We start from the raw sequence: 18,494 nt of genomic DNA, 5'->3' as shown, positions 1-18,494 counted from the left end.
TAATACATTACATATTTCAGATTCCATTATCTGGGATCTACCTGGAGAGAATCGGTAATAATCAAAGAAGGCGCCAAGCTACTATATCCCATCAACACATCGTAAGTTTGATGTGCGCGAATCGGCGCGTTCAAATGTTACATACTGATAGGCTTAAAGCAACTCAGTGGTCAAACATAGCGCATGCGCAAGGGGATCAACTTTTGCCGGCCGTTCGCCAATTTTCCCGCGCAAAATTTCGTAGGTAAAGAAAAGAAAAAAACCACTCTCTTGTCAAATAAGCGAAAAAGATAATTTGAAACGTTCGTAAAAAATTGTAAAAAAGGAGACATACGTAGGGAAAAAGGAAAACTCGAGACTTTTTCGGACACAAAGCTTCTTCAGGAAGAAAGAATTGGGAGAGAAAAGAGCAAATTTTTGTGGTGGCATTTTAAGATAATTGTCCTTTGTTGGTACAAAACGAACCTCTAATGTTACCATGGTTTTACGTCTCTCCAGGGAAAATGGCAAGGAATTTGGAAGGGACACATTTCTTGACACTAGTTGTGGCTAGTTTGTGTTTGTTTAAAAGCTAAGGCGACTAATTTTTGGCTGTTTTATTGCTGTTCAAATTATTAGTTAAGTCGAAATCAAATTGAGGGGAGAGGAATTAGTCGAAAGTGTCACTTGAAGGGTTTTACAATACTATATGCCCTGGGTCTAAAAAAAAAATATCACATAAATTTCTGTCTTTGTAGAAGGTGGACGAACGGTAATTTTTTTATTGCGTGCGGGGGGGGGGGGAGGGGGTTAGGAGTTGGTTGTGTCACGATAACTTTTTACCTGATCCTCGCATCAGGCTCTCTTATAATCTTATCACCCCCTCCTCCCTCCCTTTCCCCCCCCCCCCTTATTAGCAGTAAATCGACAGTCAGTTTTCCATAGTTCCCTCTTTATCCTTTGTCGGCGACCACTGATTCCACCTCCGTTTCCCCTGAAAACCATGCGACCCCCCGGAGAAAAAGTCTTCTATCCAACCCCGCCCCAACCCCCACGGCGATAAATAATGACTGGTTCCTAAGATAGAACATTCGTGAATCCTTTTGTCGCTTTCTTTTTAGCCGAGCGGAGAAGGACATTTTGGAACTCGACACCCGTGGCTCGACAAGCTGTCTCCTTTTAATGGTCAGGAAGTCAATTGCTTTTGTGCTTTACTTATTTCATCTTCTATTGCTGGTTTAGTTACAGGGTTCTCTACTTGTAAGGTGCATGTCACTGAATTCTGAAAAATCTTCGAAGGTAATGAAGCTATCCTGCTTTATAGAGAACCAAGGCAAGATTGGTGGCCCAATTAGGGACTGTTCATTATAAGGGAGGGGGGGTAAGGGGATGGGGGGGTAGGGGAGGGGTTGACTGGTCTCCTTGTCAGTTCTTAGCCACGAGTGAGGAATGTGCTTATAAGATCTGTTGTATTTTGTTGTGTTACAGGCGCACTGTGTCTCCCCGGACTCCCAGGCTGCCCTTGCGCGAAGCCGGTCTCGCCACAGGCCTCCCCACAGCTGTCTCGATCTTCCTCTCGGTTTTCCAATTCTTCCCGACGATCAGCTGGCAAGGGTCCTTATCTTTTTGTCCAGCGTGGTGTAGACTCGACTGCGAGCCCTAATGAGTGTTCCTGTTGCTGCTGTAACGAGGATTTGATAAAAATTCAGGTGGATGGTTTGTTATTTGGAGCGAGCTTAGCGTACTTTCCGATTGAGTGTCGTTAAAACAGAACGGTAGTCATCACAATGGCCAATCACAGCGAGGGTTAACAGCTTAGAAGCGATGAGAAATCACAGTATAATAGGCTGTAAGAACAAAGTTGCCTCACACGAGTTACAAACAATCGCACAAGTAACAGAATTGTAAATTATCGGGATACCTGTGCTTGAATAAGCTTTGTGTTGGAAAGTTTCGAGCTTTCCCCTCTCTTAGTTTTGTCTCTTTTTTTACAGATTTGTATGAAAATTTTAACGTTTTCGCTTTTTTGCAAGAAAGTGCTTGTTTCTTGTTTTCCTTTGAAATTTTGCGAGGGAAATTATCGCTCAGCCGGCGCATGCTCGACGTCTAACCGCTGTGTTCCGGGCATCTAATTGGTTGAGAGTGTGGCGCAAGTTTTCTTGGCCAATCACAGAACGAAGTACAGTAAGAATGCATGCTTAAGTGGCGTTTTGAAAGTGAATTTCCCTTGCGTAAATAACGTAAAATATGCTCGATAGTTAGATTAACGGCTAACGTATGCAGATAAAGATCGCTAGGAGCCCATGTAAAATCAAGCAGGCTGCTTGAAGCGCGGAAAGCGCGAGTGACTAAGTCAAATTTGGTTTTGGTGTACTACTTAATTGGTACATAGGTCAGCGCGAGGTTTCTTGAAACATCGTTTGTTCTTCGCTGACAGAAGTGAAGCAAAATCAACGCAATACCGAAGCAACCGTTAACATTCAACTGCAAATTGACAGTGGTCCTCAAATAAGTGACAATCAACTAGGCGTAGACAACACTATGTCGAAGTAAGTATAACTGGCCAATCGCCAAGCGCGTTAAAATGACGTGACCAAGTCTTGACTGGTCTCCCTCTTGCATCAGAATGGTTGCATTGGTGGCGTCATAATTTTATTCATCCTATCGTAAAACATACTTCTCTTCTGTAACTCTCAGGAAGTCCATATTTTACGACCGAAGGCTTTAATTTGAGTCAAAAGCGTCTCTATGATAAAATCTCCTTCACTTTCTCATTCATTTTATTTACTTATGTATTTCAGGCGCTTTTGTGCTCCAAGTATGTCAGCAGTGAGTTGGCTGATTTCGTCTTGAGCAAAATAGAGGGTCAGGCGATAATAAAGGAAAGAACCTCTCTCCTGCTTCTTTGTCTGCCACATGTGGAGCGACATGCTGAGGTAATACATCGATCAATTCGAAGCTTCAACACCCGCCTCTGGCAACCTCTGGGCATTTGAACTTTTGAAGATTTTGGTTTGTTAAAGTTCCCCCCTCCCCGGGGGCAAAAATTGTGTTTAAATGCCCAACCCAATTTTGGGTGGGGCACCCAAAATCAGCGACCGTGATTTTCTACATATTGACCAAGCTATAAAACCAAGACCGTGTAGACCTTTTCTTTATTGCGCCATTCGCTCGCAGAAGCGAACTATTTACTACAAACTCCCCCATATTTAAAGATATAACACTTGTTTTCCGTTGGAGAGACTTGCCAACTTCCCCAACCCCCCAGGCACAAACAATGGTCAAATGCCCGTGGGTTGCCTAGGGGAGGGGAGATGTTGAAGCTTCGAATTGATCGACGCATAAGGAAAACATTTGTTTGGAGAAGGTGATGCACTACTAGCCTAGAAGCCATTTTTCTAGCAAGATGCTAATAACGTTAGCTTTCTTTTCTCTTTCTTATCTTTGTAGGCTATGGCCATTGTTTTGGACGAGTTTTCTTTAATAGCTTTACCTTATGCAATGCACTACTTTGGTCAGAACGTGGAGAAGGTAAGTTGGGAACGGAAGGGGTGTTTTTCCTGTACGCTTCTCCTAAAAATGAATAGTTGTCTTCAACTCAAATACCTAATACCTTCTACTTAAAGCTTGATCAGGAATCACGAAGACTTGTCAGTATTTTTTACTTTTTTTCAACATGTTGGTAATAAGAATGTTTTCCTTCTCCAGTGGTCACTTCTGGTACAAACCTTGTTGGAAATGTGTAAAGAAGAAACAGACAGCGACGATTCAGAGTCAAGAAAAGAAGCCATCATGGCAGTCCTGAAAGGTGCGAATGTAAATCTTGTGTGTTATCGTTAGAATGTGTCAGTTAAGTCTTCAAAGGTGCAGTAAAGTAGCCATTTAATTTTTTGTTTCTTAAGAAAACAGTTAAGTCCAGTCGGTCTGAAAATCACCTGAGTAGATTTTCTGAGCAGTTCTTCGTACCGTTTTTACAAACTTCGCTTTCGGTAACTAATTTTGAAATGTTTGTCTTACTTGGCTTCAGTCTCCAGCTGAATGTTTCCACGTTTGTTAGTAGGTGAATGTTTCCCGCCCTTCATTCCCCATCAAGTGCCCACACTCATCAACTGCACCATGCTTTCCCGCGTGCAATACCAGTGCCATGCTTTCCCGCGCTTATTACCAGTACCATGCTTGTCCGCGTTCATTGCTAGTACTCTGCTTTCCCGCGCTTATTACCAGTACCATGCTTATCCGCGTTCATTGCCAGTACTCTGCTTTCCCGCGCTTATTACCAGTACCATGCTTTCCCGCGCTTATTACCAGTACCATGCTTATCCGCGTTCATTGCCAGTACTCTGCTTTCCCGCGCTTATTACCAGTACCATGCTTATCCGCGTTCATTGCCAGTACTCTGCTTTCCCGCGCTTATTACCATTACCATGCTTATCCGCGTTCATTGCCAGTACTCTGCTTTCCCGCGCTTATTTCCAGTACCATGCTTTCCCGCGCTTATTACCAGTACCATGCTTATCCGCGTTCATTGCCAGTGCCATGCTTTCCCTCGCTCATCACCAATTAAATTTTTCCAGCCCTTAAAAGCCAGTTCCATGCTTTACCATACTTATTACAGATTGAATGTCTTTCCGTCCTGTTTTATTGCTACTAATTACATGCTATCGCATGCTTATTACGCGCTGCAATGTTTTCTACTATTTCTTCCTATAGTTAAGTGTCTGCCTTGTGGCCAGAAAGAAATGGTTTCGTCCGGTCTTGTGACGTAACGATATCAAGGTTCTATGTTGTTTTTGTTCTTACGCAGGAACCCTTCAGCAACTCTGTTCAATAGTGACCCCGCGGGAGTTCTTGGGGCTGTTGCCAAGCGACGGATGTCTCGGATTTTTCCTCCCATATCTCCAACACTGTCACAGACGTTGTGGGTCAGGCTCTGTCAGCGAGAGACTGGCGACAAGGCATCTCACAACGTAAATAACTCGTAACAGACAAGAGGAGAGCCGCGCTTTCATCCTTTACAACCTAACATCAGTATGTATATTCTCCAAACCGTTCTCTAGACATTTCCCAGGGTGCTAACAAGGAGAATTAGGTTAAGAATCAAGAACTTCTACAGTTGGTGATCACTTTCCTTTATTCTCGTGACCTCAGTGTGTGATTCAGGACTGATGTTGTAAGGAGAAATTAGATGCTAGTCATTCTGAAGGGTCAAAGGTTTTTTTAAGGTCTTAAACAGACTAAATCCGAAAGAGTTCGAGAGAATTTCGAACACTAGTAAATCGAATTAAAGAGCTGAGGTTTCACAAAGAAATATTCAAGGTTAATCGCCTTTTATTCAAGTGGTTTCACTTATATATTACAAACCGATTCGTTATGCGAATTTTTTACCACATTAAAGAACAATAAGCAATTATTGACTGGTCCGAAGGAGACCAGTGAGTTATTTTTGACCGAGATCCTCTTAATATATTCACTGTTTCCTGTAGCCATTCATTATGTTATACCTCCCGACTCAAAAATTAGGAAAAAAAATTATGTACGTATCCATTAAAGCTCATGTCTACATTGAGAAATGATCCAAATCCTAATTGCAAATGAAAAAGTTTGTAGGTTTCAAGATGCCCGACTTGATCACGTGCGTTGCGACCCATGGAACGTGACACAAAACGTAGAGAGGCATGACAGAACAAATTGTACTTCACGCTGAACGCGAGAAAATACATTGTGGCCTACATAGATTAACCACAAATTGCTGTAGCCAACTTTTTACCGCCAAATCATACAAACGTTTACTGAAGTTAAAATGGGGACGTTAAGCAAACCACGACGGCGACGGCAACGAGGTCATGGAAAAACAAAAGATCTAATTGGCCGAACAATAGCTTAGCACGTGCGTTTTAAAACTTTGTACATTTCCTAGCCGTCTCATGCAAAACAATAACATGAAATCACCACAATCTGCTCGTCTGCGAACCGAAACCGCGACGGCAAATTATTTTAATTTCCATTCGGAACTCAACGCTTTTATACGTTGTGCTAAAGTTGAGGTGTGGCGCCGTAGGAGACGGTAAACACATGCAGCCGTTTTTGAAATTCTAATTAAAGGCAGAAATCCATTTTTTAATCGAAGTATTCCTTGGCGTTGCCGTCCGGACTGCTTAGGGTCCCTCATATATATTAGGCGGAAGTTACCTTCTGAAGTCAATTTTGATACCTACGACAATCGTTTTAGATTTGTAAAAAAGAAAAAAGAGTTATTGAAAATAATAGAATTTTCCATTTTTAGAAATAAATGAATGAAAGAAAATGTTGGAAATAAGTTAACATTTAACAATTCGAAATTATTTTTTTAAGAAAAAAAAAACAATTTTTTATTGTATCTGTCCGTCTGGCCAATTACACTCTAGCGACACTTCTATGAATGTTAAGGGTTTTAATCTCGATATTAAATAAAGAGAATTAAAATCTCACTATCCCGAGAAAAGAATAAACCTCTATTCTATTCCCACTCTGTCGTTCCTGGAGGCTTGGAAGTCAAATCATAGAGAACTCGTGAAATTCCTTGTACTTCTTTCAGAGATGCCACCATTTCATTCAAAACCTGAGAAAAAAGAAATAATATATATTAATTGCTTGGTGATTGAGATGCGCGCGCTCTGATTGGTCGAGGATTGCACCGGGTCTCGCTATAATCAACTCGCGGGGGGTGATTATAGCAGGGGTGCGAAATTTCACATTGGCTGCCCGGCATTTTTTCAATGTGTCCGAGGAAGTAATAAAAGCGATAGAAGAAAATTAAATTGCGAAGAGCACAAAACATGCTACCGAGTTCGGCGGAACACTTCTCAAAAGTAAGATGTGATGTTTCTGCTGATTGAATTAGACAAACCTGTTAAAACACAATTGTAACGTACTATGCCCAATGCTTTCTTTATTTAGAGACTTTACAACGAATTTGAAGGTACCTGAGTAATTATACTAAAAAAATTAGTCGCCTCAGGCTCAGTGAACATTGTTGAAAAATCCATTCGACCCGCATCTTCTTGCGCATAGGGAAGTTCGGTTGCTTTCAACTTGGGTTTTCACTGGCTTCTCATGATATTCACCTTCGCACTGGCTGGCTGTGATTATTATCTTGGTCTAGTTTTACAACACTTAATATAACCAGGCGCTCTCTAAATTAGCCAAAAAACCATGCGTTCCACAGGCGTGCGCAGACAAGCGAGAGGCGAATGCAAGAGGCGAGTCACACGCGACAGGAGGGACGCGAAAAAAATTCTCCACGCGCTAAACTCGCGCTCTCCTCGCGTCTGCTTCTGCTTGCCTTAATAGATAAGAATTTAAGCCTGTTTTGGAGGCTCTCTATAAAGTGAGATTCTTACCTCGATAGGAATTTGCTTCCCAGGTGTAGCGGGCACTCCTGTCATAAAGTCACTTGTGATAAACGTTCTGATCACAACAGACCGCTGACAAGATGGAATGTGGTCGATAGGATCGCGGTCGAAGTGGACTGGTATCAAAACAATCGGCATTTGGCTTATTTTGTCTACAATACCTGGAGAAAAAATTCAAATAACAAAATGGATACACGATAAAATAAACATTCTTGTTTAATTTTCCAACTGTCCCATTCATTTGTGGGGCGATCTCTTTGGAAAAACACCTTAAGAAATCTACTCTGAGTACTTGGGAGAGGACTATGTGACGTCCCTTCCCACCCTCCCCTCCCAAATATTTACTATTTTGTTTTAAGCTTTACCAAAGAAGCTACACACTTCATAGACACAGTGTCTCGCTGGCGTGCGTTTGTTTGTTACTTGTGTGAGACATTTTGGTCCTAACAACAAATCATTGCGCACAAGCGCAAACGTTCCACCCCTGTGTTCACACCATTATTAATGCCGTTCCCCTCCTCACGTCAAACTGGACAACAGCAGTTCCTTACCATATTTTAGAATGACAGAATACGCCACGTGGTCTGCTTGTTTTAAAGTGCTTATTACACCTGGTGACAAGAATGTGGGGGTGATGTCTTGAATCTGGAACTTGATTCTCTTGCCGAACGTGTAACAAACTCTGAACAAAATATGAAGGAAAAAAATTGTAAGCCTCAACGTTGGAATAAAAGTGATCACATGACAAAACCCCTTATCTGAATGTCAGAGTTTCCCATCTGCTAAAACTATTGTCGCACCTTCACAGGAGGGAAACAAATGGCTTACAATCTTTGAAATGTGCCGGTCAGCGAGGAAAAATATAACTGTGTATGAAATAAAAACATCATACCACGAAAATTGCTTGAGCGATTTTTTTTCACTAGTTGTAATGCATTCCTCACTTGTTCGCTGCGCAAACTCGTTCGTTTTCCTTATGCATCGCAACTCGCGAATAAAAATCGTACAAGCGCATCTTCCATTGAATAATCTCTATGACTTGAAGGAGGAGGAGTGGGGGGGGGGGGGGCTAGGGGGAAGGGGGTAGATAATCTCTTTGTCTCGCATACCTACATGTGCAACTACATCAGATGAGGCCTTCAATGAATCAATCCGTTTACAAAAATACCGACTTAAAAATTCTATTAAAAGGAACAATTATCCTCGTAGCAAGAAATTAGACGATAGAAAAAGTAAGTATTGCAACTTTGAAGTCATTGCAAGCCATATGATAGAGAGTGAATGGAGTAAATTATATATACTTCCAGCTGTATAAACGAATGTCTGGAATAACAATCACCAAATGAACCTTCGTAAGGTAAAACATAGGCTATAATGGTGCTAGTAGAAACTACACCTCAAGAGTGGGAACTGAGGCTAATAACTAGGGAACGAGACGAAAAAAGTGACAAAAAGAGGGAAACTGGGGAGGTCCGATCACGTCACAGCATCACGGTACTGCAATTACTCCTTCCCAGTTCCTCGATTCTTCGACACTTCTTGTGGCCCAGTTCTCCAGTCATTAGCTCCATCCTCTGCCGGCCGGGGAGCCTGGTATAAGGCTACTACAGTAAAAGAAACTCACCTGTTGATATTATGACAAACTTTGGGGATTAGTTTAGCAAGGAACATCAGTGATTTCCAGTCGGGTGAGTCGTTGCTCGATAACGCCACCACATAGCTGTAGGTCCGCCCGTCTCCCTGGACACCAACCGATTTTATTGGCAGCAGGGTGGCACCAATTTTGTATTTTGATGTTATCTGCATAAGGGTCTCTCTGTCGTCTTCTGATGTACTCAGTTTCACCCGACTGAAGAGCGAATGGGGCTAAAAAATACATCAAGAATGAACAGTTAACTCATTTGAACTATACTCATTTCAACTCACAATATTACCCCTGAATCACACATAAAGGTCACGAGAATAAAGAAACTGATCGCCAGCTGAAGAAGCTCTTAGTTGTTACATAAACCCACCTTGTCAGCGCCTTAGAGAATATGAATGGAGATTATGCATACTGAGTGCTTTTCTCGAGAACAGACTTTAGGCCTGCCATACGAGCTCCAGGTACTAAAACCTTCGAGGTTGATACAAACGATTCTTATACATAAACGGCTCACCTTCTTAATAGCAGTAACAAAGTCTACAATCTGTCCCAGGATGATATTTGTTTCCGCAAAGTCGCTCCCCTGATAAGGTTCATCACCGCATATGATACGAATAGCCAGACCAGGGCCTGGGAAAGGATGTCTTTGAACAATGTCTGCTGGTAAACCTAACTCCCTTCCAAGTGCTCTGACTTCATCTTTGTGAAAATCTACCAGGGGCTCAATGACTCTTCCCTAAAAAAGTAATTGTGAATGATTCAGACTCTCGCAGCGCGCCCTATCAATTACGAACTTATGCACAGGAGGAATTAACTTTGAAATACATGTCCTGCATGTATATTGGCAAGTAACCAACTACGACTAACATGTGAACGGAGAAAAAAGAAACTGCCGAAAAAGAAGCCTCAAAAAAAAAAAAATATAGACTACTACGGGGTTCGAACCCGTGCAATTAGTGCCAGAGCGTCTGACGAGGCTGTCGCGGCCACTTCCGGTTCTTTCTCTGGCGGTTTTGGACGGTGGAATGGGCACCAGCACCCCCTGAAACCCCACACTTCAACACCAGATTTTGGGAGCGAGGCAAAGGTAACAGTCCTGACTTCACCGACAACTGAGCACAACGGCCAACGTAAGAACTTTCTACTCAACTGATCATCACGTTAGAAAGCTATGTAGGCCCCACCTCACCTGTGCGCGTAAACTTCTAACAAAGTCTGTATCGTTATGGTGAGTTTTGATGGCATCTGCCTTGTTACTGGCCAGTGATGAAGCACTTTCAATAAGGTCAGGTCGAAGAGTACCTGTAGATCATTATTATGGAAAACAAACAAACAAAAAGATGAAACCATTTAAAAACCATAGCAAATTCTGTGGAATTGCCGCCAGTGTCTAATGGAAAGAGCTGTCTACAAAAAACGTATATCAATAAACAAATATACAAAACGTATATCAATAAAACAATTTCAAACTTTGCAACCAAAGGGTTAACAAGTACATTGTACTGCTAACCTTGTGCCAAGTACGTATTGGTCTCATCAAGGTTTAACTCCTTGCACACTTCATTGGCAACCTGAAATCAAATCCATCATTATTAAGATTCATGATTATTCAGCCACGTTCTGAAACTTAAATAAAAGTATGCTCTTTTTCAATGTCGAAAAGTAAAGTGCACTGACTGCTGAGTATGTTGATAACACAAACATAACACAGAGGAACAAGCCATAGCACATGTCAAATGAAATGCTCCATAAACTGGTATTTTCCCTAATGAGGAATTATTGGAAGCCTGTAATTTGGATAGTTTGGGTTTTCCTGGCAAGAAATTCTGTATACTGCAAAAGGGTTCATGATAGTTTGTAAATATTGCGGATCTCAATGATTGTTTTAAACCCCAACCTCTTTTAAAACATTCCCTCCCCCCCCCCCCCCCCCGCCATCCAATAAACCCCACTCCCAAATAAGCTGTGCATCACAACAAATAAAGACATGTCAAAAGAGACTGACCTTGATGAATGTGTCTCCTATAATCCGTCTCTTTTCCTCTGGGTCAGTTGTCACATTCAAGGTTTTTGTTACCTGTTTCTTAACAGGTGATTGGTCTTTTTTACCAGATATTACAGTTGTGCTGTTATAAAATCGTAATGCAGCATTTACAACTGAGGATCAAACAAAACAAGAGACTAAGTGATCTGAGGCATTTTCCATCATTGCCTGCCCATCTAAGCAAAAGCTGCAAGTGTAGGAATTACTTAAAATGCACAAACAAGTTTGTTGTGTCTTGATGAGAATACCTAGAATTCGTTCGTTTGCTCAAAACTGGAACAACACAGACAGAATTGAGTGAGCTTGGATGGCAAAATGGTGAAGGCTTTTGTCATGCTACACAGTGTATTGCCGCAAATATTCATTTCCTAAACTTTACATTAAGAGTGACTCTTGACCTTGTCCTCCAGTTCTCCAGTTTTTATATCCTGCACCAAAAGACAGCACCTCAAAAACCAACCCCACAAGTGGAAGAGACTTGTGCCATGGAGGTAATAGCTGAATTAAATTTATATTTATACTGTTGCAGTTTCTCTCAATAGCAACTAAAAGGTAAGGTTAAATTTGCTCTTGAGCCAAGTGGCCCTCCCAAACACAGTTTCCTTAGCATGAAGTGACTAGGAGCATTACCACTCCTCCCTGAATGGGATGCCAGTCCTATGCAAGGTTACCCCCCTGCATTTCATCAGGCTTCCCTGACTATTTGCTGTACCCATTTATACTCCTGGGTGCCTAAGAACACAATGCAATGACCTGGACCCAGACCTCTCAACCTGGGGTCCTGCGCACTGATCATGGCATCTGCCAGTAATACAAACCAAAGTTACCTTTCAATCTAAGCCCTAAACGTTTAAGAGATTCCTCTACTTCCTGACTCTCATTCTTCCTCATAAATCCATTGTCAATATGTACTGCCACAACTTGCTCAGGACGAAGGGCCTGCAATACACTGTAATTTACTAGGGTTTTCACTACAAAGTGTAGAGTAACAGGAGGATGCTCTCCACATCTGATTAACCCTTTAACTCTTAGAAATGTCAACCTCTAACTTCTCCCTAAAATATCCATACATTATCCAGCAAACAGGTAATGAGAACGCTCAAACTTATTGGCTAGAAGTTATGATCTTAAAGTCTGTAGCAGTTACAGGGGAGAATTAACAAACAGGGCTAGGTTGCTCAAAGCTGGGTTAAGATGACCTCAAAATCTGATTTCAGATTTGAAAGCTTTCAAGGAAAATTTAGTATGATTCTTTTTGTCAACAATTTGATGATTGGTTGTTCTTAAAAGAATAGAACAAATAATGGCAAAAACAGAAACAAAACACAATAACAAAAAAAAAAACAGCTGGATTACAGTTCAACCTTGGGTTAGTGCTAATCCACCTTTGAACATCTGGGCCCAGATTTTGGGATTTTAAGGATTTAAAAAAAAAATTATATGTTGCGTGGGCCTGTTCAGTGATAGGTTAAAAATGACTATAAAATGTGGTACAAATTAAGAAGCAGCACACAAGGCACAGCTGAGTGCGTCACTGATGTTTTCACCACATTTTTGACATCCTGGTGTTCTATTACTTTTCAGACCCACTGCAATATAGAATCTTCTTGTTTTATGTGATAAATAAGAAAAAAGCAAAATTACCTTGTGAAGCAGAGCTGCACAGACTGTTGAATCTACTCCTCCACTCACCAATGCCTGAAAAAAACAAACAAACATTCAAATAAAATCAATCAATCTAAATTTAAAAATTAATTAATTGGTTGAGAATGTAACACGAACACTCCAAGGAGAAATCAATAAGAAGCCAAAGATTACAGTCTCAAATTGGACTAGTTCTACTGGCAATCAATTCTCTGGTTCAAATGCCTAATTCTGATTTGCATACAAGTAAGACAAAGGTTAAGTACTCATGCCTACTTACCAAAACATTCATGTTACCAACACTCTTCTTGATTTGCTGAATACAGGTGTCTACTCGACTTATCACAGTGTATGTTCCACAACATCCCGCAACCTAGTAACAGTTGAGGAAAATGAAAAATTGCAATTAAACTCTTTTAATCCCAAAGTATGATTGCTAATAAATTTTCTCCTCCAGCTGCTATACATTTCCTTTTGAATTAGTAGTAAGAATTTGCTGTTAGATCCAGAAAACAACCTCTAACTGATAAGTTTGAATATTCTCAATACCTATTTTGTGGATGATGTATGGATATTATAGGGAGATGTCACATGTTAATCACTTCTGGGAGTTAATAGGTTAATATTAGATCATTTTCCAACAAAAAAGTGACCATGGAAAGGTTTTCTTTTACACTATCATCTCATCAAAGGAAATGCGACCAAACAGCCTAATAACCAGCTAGACCTAGATAAAAAAAAAACAAGTTTAGACATTGAATATTTACCCCGTACAGGAAATTTCTTAACATGACAACACCATTTTCTGTGAGATCAACTTCTGGATGAAACTGGACCCCATACAACTTTCGTGACTCATCCTCAACACCTTATCAAAGGAGAAAGATGCTTATTAAAAAGTTCACTCTAGAAATTACAGAAGATAATAATAACAAAAGAACTATCAGGAGCAAATTTGCTCTTCTCATCAAGTGATCCCGTGTTCTAGAACATAAACACTGTGTTGAGAGAGAATGACCACTTATAATGATATACTGAGTCACCACAGTGAGATTTTTAACCCTTTAACCCATAAGAGTGACTAGTATCTAATTTCTCTTTACCATGTCACCCCTGAATCAAACACTAAGGTCAAAAGAAGAAAGGAACTGATCACCTGCAGAAAAACCTCTTGATTGTTAAACAAATTCTCCTTGTCGGCACCTTAGAAAATGTATAGAGAACAGTGTGGAGAATATGCATACTGATGTTAGGGTGCAAAGGGTAAAAGAAGCAAAATGCGTCCTTTAACATTACCTGCAACAATGTCACCAGACTTGGCAATTACTTTCAAGCTACTTGCAACGCGGTCGATTGAATCTCCATGCGTCAACAGAACTTCTTGCTCTGACTGTAGTCCTCTAGATGAATCAAAAGAGATGAATATTAACACTGGAAAGTACTCTACATGCAAAGAGTGCATTCATGAATAAAAAATTTTGTTGATATCATATCCTTAGGCCAGCATCACACTTGATGATTTTTATTCTGCAATCAAGGCAAATTTAATAGCTAGCTGAAATCCCCAGTATCTGACATGCCAGATATCAGGGATTTTAAATGCAGGTTGTGCTGATTGATGAGAATCACCACCTCTGCACTGGGCACTCCTAGCAATTTTTATGTTCACCGCAATGGATGTATAAAAATCATCAAGTGTGTTGCTGGCTCTATTGACTCATAAGGAGAGTGAAACTTCCCTGTGTGGGTATGTGCATGAGGGATATAAAATCTGCTGCAGTGAAGCAGTGAGATGAGAGGCAAGTGAATGGTGACAGAGTGACTAAGCAAGTAGAGGGGACAAGGCATTTTTAAATGGGAAATAGCACATGACCCTGGCCACAACTGAGAAAGGAAAAAAAGTTCATCAGTGCTAAAAACTCAGCAATTTTGAAAGTTGCAGTCTGGTGCCCAAAATCATAAATTGGTCACTAGCAACAACTTTTTTGCAGCTATACAAAGAAAAAAACAACAAATCAGACTTTTTAGACCAAAACAAAAAGAACTAAGGTTGAGTCTGCTAATCTAACATTGGATTGCCTAGTCAGAGTAAGTGTTGCTTCCTTCAGAATACACATAAACTTCTAAAAGGCACTTTATCCACAGACTTAGTCCAGCACATGCTTCTTTTAATAAACATAAACCTTTACCAACCTGAAAAGTGCTGAGGATGTTTCTACATTGATGTTGAACTGTCCATCTTCCCTGATATCTTTCTTCATCACAGTCCCACCAAACTCTTTGTTCAACATCTTTGTTACCAGACAAAAGAAAAAAAGGTTTATTGGCATTTTTACTGATGTCATGAAGCCATTATTGACCAAGCTTACTTCATCAACTTGAAGGTAGTTCCCAACTATAGGTCTTGTTCTTTCTTGTGTTTCAACCCTTTAATCCTTAAGAGCAACTGTCTTCTAATTCCAGGGTGTGAAATTAATTTTTTTTCTGAAAGCCACTTGACTCCTAAATTCTTCAAAGTGGTAGCCAATTCAAAAGAAGTTGGTTGCCAATTTCAAAGACAAACAAAACCTTTTTCTTACGCAGTCAGTGTTTTACATAGACCCTCCAAAATTAAGTTAGGGAAAAGATCTTTAACGTGCTACAAAGTGGACACTAGGATGGATGATATACAACCTTCAAGCTCACCTAAATCCAGGATGGCATCTAGTCATTGATCAAGATGCATGTGCTGCATTTTGGAACCAAACTTAACAAGGAAGGTTGCCATGGATTTATCTTTACAAATCATTTCAATTCTCCATATCTCTTAGTAAGGTTATGATGAAACATTCTTGTCGCCAATTTGGCAACTAATTTTCAGGATTTCCGGTCACCAAAGTGAAAAATTTAGTTGCATTGGTGCCTGTATTAGGCGCAATTTCACACCCTGATTTCTCCTAACAGTATCAACCCCGAATCAACCATTAAGGTCGTGAGAATAAAGGAAAGGATCACCAGCTACAGAAGATCTTGGTTTTTCAACAAATTCTCTTTGTCAACACCTTAGGAAATGTATAGAGAACATTATCCAGAATATGCATACTGATTTTCAGGTGTGAAGGATTAATGGATTCCTACAGAGCTTAGCATACATCTGAAGAAATGCTTGGTTGATAATGCCTACAGAACCTTTTTGACATCCCTGCTTTACCTGCATTCCATAACAAATCCCTAAGACAGGAATTCCAATGGTAAATATAGCTGGATCGTATTTAGGAGCATCCTCAGCATAAACACTATTTGGACCTCCAGAGATGATAATAGCCCTGAGATACAAAAAAATTAAATTGATGAGTTAAGAGGAAAAGGTATGCTACAGAAATCACATAACTCCACTGTAAAAAAGGCCCATCAAATGATTATTCACCAAAATGGAGGCAAATATCAACCATTTTCAACATCAGTGAGGCCAATAATTGTTTTTGTATGTGTGACAGATGAAACATAAGATTAGCTTACTGTACTCATTGGCTTAAGCACCAAGGACACTTAATTAAATTTAGGGATCTTGAGAGTAGGCACCTATTTGAGATGGGTGCTTTCTTATTGAATTTTTACCATTTTCAGCTGCAATGGTAAGTTTATTTTTCAAAAAAACAAAACATAATAACAATAAATGAAAATGGACCAAAGGGAGTGCATTTAGAGATTGTAGGCCAGTAAAAAATAAAAAAATAAAAAAAATAATAATAATAATTAATCCTTGAACAGTAATACAAGGTTGAGTGCTTAATCAAATAAATACTGTATTTCTGTGAATGTAAGTCTCATTCCTTTCCTTAACATTTCTTAATTGATTCTTTGAACAGTAAGGAGCCACACAAAATGCTATTCTGACCACAGTTATCTACTTTTTAAATTATCCCTAGCATCAATATGCCTATTCTTCATACTGTTCTCTATACATTTCCTTAAGTGCTGACAAGGAGAATTTGCTAAACAATCAAGATCTTCTGTAGTTTGTGATTATTTCCTTTATTCTGGTGACCCTAATTTTTGAATCAGGGGTGATATTGTAAGGAGAAATAAGTCACTCTTAGCAGTCAAAGGGTTAAAAACCAGAGAAGCATTTCTGGGGAAACCATCTAAGATGATACGCATGCACAGCCAGGAAACTGAATTATTTTGAAAATGTCTGTGTCTATAGTAGAGCTTTTATCATAACTGAAGTTTACATTATTCTCTTACCTAAAACCTTTTTCTCTTATAGTGTATATAGATGTGTCCAAGGGGAGCATCTCTGACTCCACGCATAGTTCACGGACCCTGCGATCTATGATCTATTGAAGAAAATATTTCAGCACTATTAAAAATGATCAATACATAGAACCCTTGATGGTGAGCATGGAAATATTCAGATAAAGAGGGAAAAATCTAGCCTAAATAACTTTTGACGACTGAAAACTGCTCTATTATCATCATCATCATTGAAATATTATCATCATCATAATCAGCTAAAATTATTATATCATAATCACAAAATTATTAAATGTGATAGGCTATCACCAACTGATTTGAGCCCTAGTAGGGCACTGTATACGTCAATGATCTTCTTTATACCCGAAAAACAAATTTTAACCAGTTACGGTACTTTTAGTTTTTATTTTATTTCATCATTTTTTTCTTACAAAAAATTAATGGTTCCGCACATTCTGCCAGCTCCAGAGGTTCTGCAGTCTGCTGATCCTTGGTTTAGTAAGACCCTATCTGGAAGGTTGTTTCGAGCAGTGATTGAAATGAACAAGTCTACTTGTAGTTCGTAGTCATGAAGTGTTTTCATGCTATTAGCCTATCCTTTAGAACAATTTACTTTCAACAGTGGAAAAACCAAAAGCTAGCTTGCACATACCAATGAGACAAATGTGTCAAGCTTACATGCATATATGCGAAATTTAGAAAGGCACGTTTTTATTTGTGCATACCTACATGCAAATTTATGCATGTTTTGTGTGAGTTTTATGGTTAACGTACATCTAAGCAGTACTTTACATACCCAGTGTAACATGCAAATCAAACATCAAATTCTGATGTTGGAGTTATTTCCAATATTTTTGAGGCACACAACTTGTACTGGAAGTTGAGTAACCAGCAGACAATTATTAAGACCCAATAACCAATCCGACCTTGCTAATCTGCACTGTACATTTCGAAACAGAAAATCAATTATCACGACTGACCGAAATCAGCCTGTTTTTTTATCACGTTTTTACAAAATTTCACCCTCGTGGGACCAATTTTCTCGAGACCTCAAATTTAGGATCGTTTTAGTCGAAAAACCATAAATTACATCTGAAGGAGAAATGAGACCGATAGCACGAGAAGGTCACTTAGATCTAACAGCATCCTCTTTTAAAAGAAAAAAAATTCTTTGGTTTAACATATCAGATTTCAAAGTCTTGTCTACTGCACATTTATTTCTCTTTCATTATCGTGCTTCTACGAAAACCAGATAAAATTATCGTAAGCACCGACCCATTTCTTGCGATGCAACTTACATTTAAATTCTTTATGAAATCTACATGAAAAAAAAACATTACGATTACTTTTGGCTTACTTGTATATTTTTCATTACGTTTTAAACAAATTGAAAGGGTAATTTCACCTTTCCATATTGCGCCCCAGCATCTAGAATGGCTACTCTCTCTTGTCCCATTTGTGCTTCCGACATCGCGCTGTCGTTTTGAACAACGTGACCGTTAATACACGAACCCATTCCAGCAACTTTGCTGAGGTTCGACGCCATTTTCCACTT

The 18,494-nt window shown here is 39.7% G+C and overlaps 2 protein-coding genes across 3 annotated transcripts in view; one reads left to right on the top strand and one right to left on the bottom strand.

Annotated features, from left to right (window-relative positions):
• The window catches only part of LOC131786831 (uncharacterized), a 16,827-nt gene extending 11,519 nt beyond the window's left edge, over positions 1–5,308 (top strand). For both annotated transcript variants that reach the window (XM_059103896.2, XM_066172758.1), the window contains exons 15-21: positions 21–101; positions 1,101–1,164; positions 1,468–1,688; positions 2,781–2,915; positions 3,430–3,510; positions 3,688–3,787; positions 4,784–5,308. In XM_059103896.2, the coding sequence (XP_058959879.2) occupies positions 21–101; positions 1,101–1,164; positions 1,468–1,688; positions 2,781–2,915; positions 3,430–3,510; positions 3,688–3,787; positions 4,784–4,950 (849 nt within the window). In that variant the 3' untranslated portion in view covers positions 4,951–5,308. The remainder of the gene's footprint in view (positions 1–20; positions 102–1,100; positions 1,165–1,467; positions 1,689–2,780; positions 2,916–3,429; positions 3,511–3,687; positions 3,788–4,783) is intronic.
• LOC131786835 (GMP synthase [glutamine-hydrolyzing]) lies at positions 5,290–18,494 on the bottom strand. The gene is made up of 17 exons (XM_059103903.2): positions 18,345–18,494; positions 16,931–17,022; positions 15,894–16,008; positions 14,897–14,994; positions 14,000–14,103; positions 13,471–13,571; positions 12,984–13,076; positions 12,704–12,757; positions 11,887–11,998; positions 11,021–11,172; positions 10,526–10,586; positions 10,205–10,317; positions 9,530–9,751; positions 8,995–9,236; positions 7,922–8,052; positions 7,359–7,531; positions 5,290–6,577 (listed from the first exon to the last, which is right to left on the bottom strand). Exons 1-17 carry the CDS (start codon positions 18,483–18,485, stop codon positions 6,476–6,478), a joined length of 2,106 nt encoding a protein of 701 aa, XP_058959886.2. The 5' UTR covers positions 18,486–18,494; the 3' UTR covers positions 5,290–6,475.

The sequence above is a fragment of the Pocillopora verrucosa genome, chromosome 9 (genome assembly GCF_036669915.1).
Source record: "Pocillopora verrucosa isolate sample1 chromosome 9, ASM3666991v2, whole genome shotgun sequence".
NCBI classification, from domain to species: domain Eukaryota; kingdom Metazoa; phylum Cnidaria; class Anthozoa; order Scleractinia; family Pocilloporidae; genus Pocillopora; species Pocillopora verrucosa.
The sequence above is the reverse complement of the archived record's forward strand: the minus strand, read 5'-3'. Positions and strand labels throughout refer to the sequence as shown.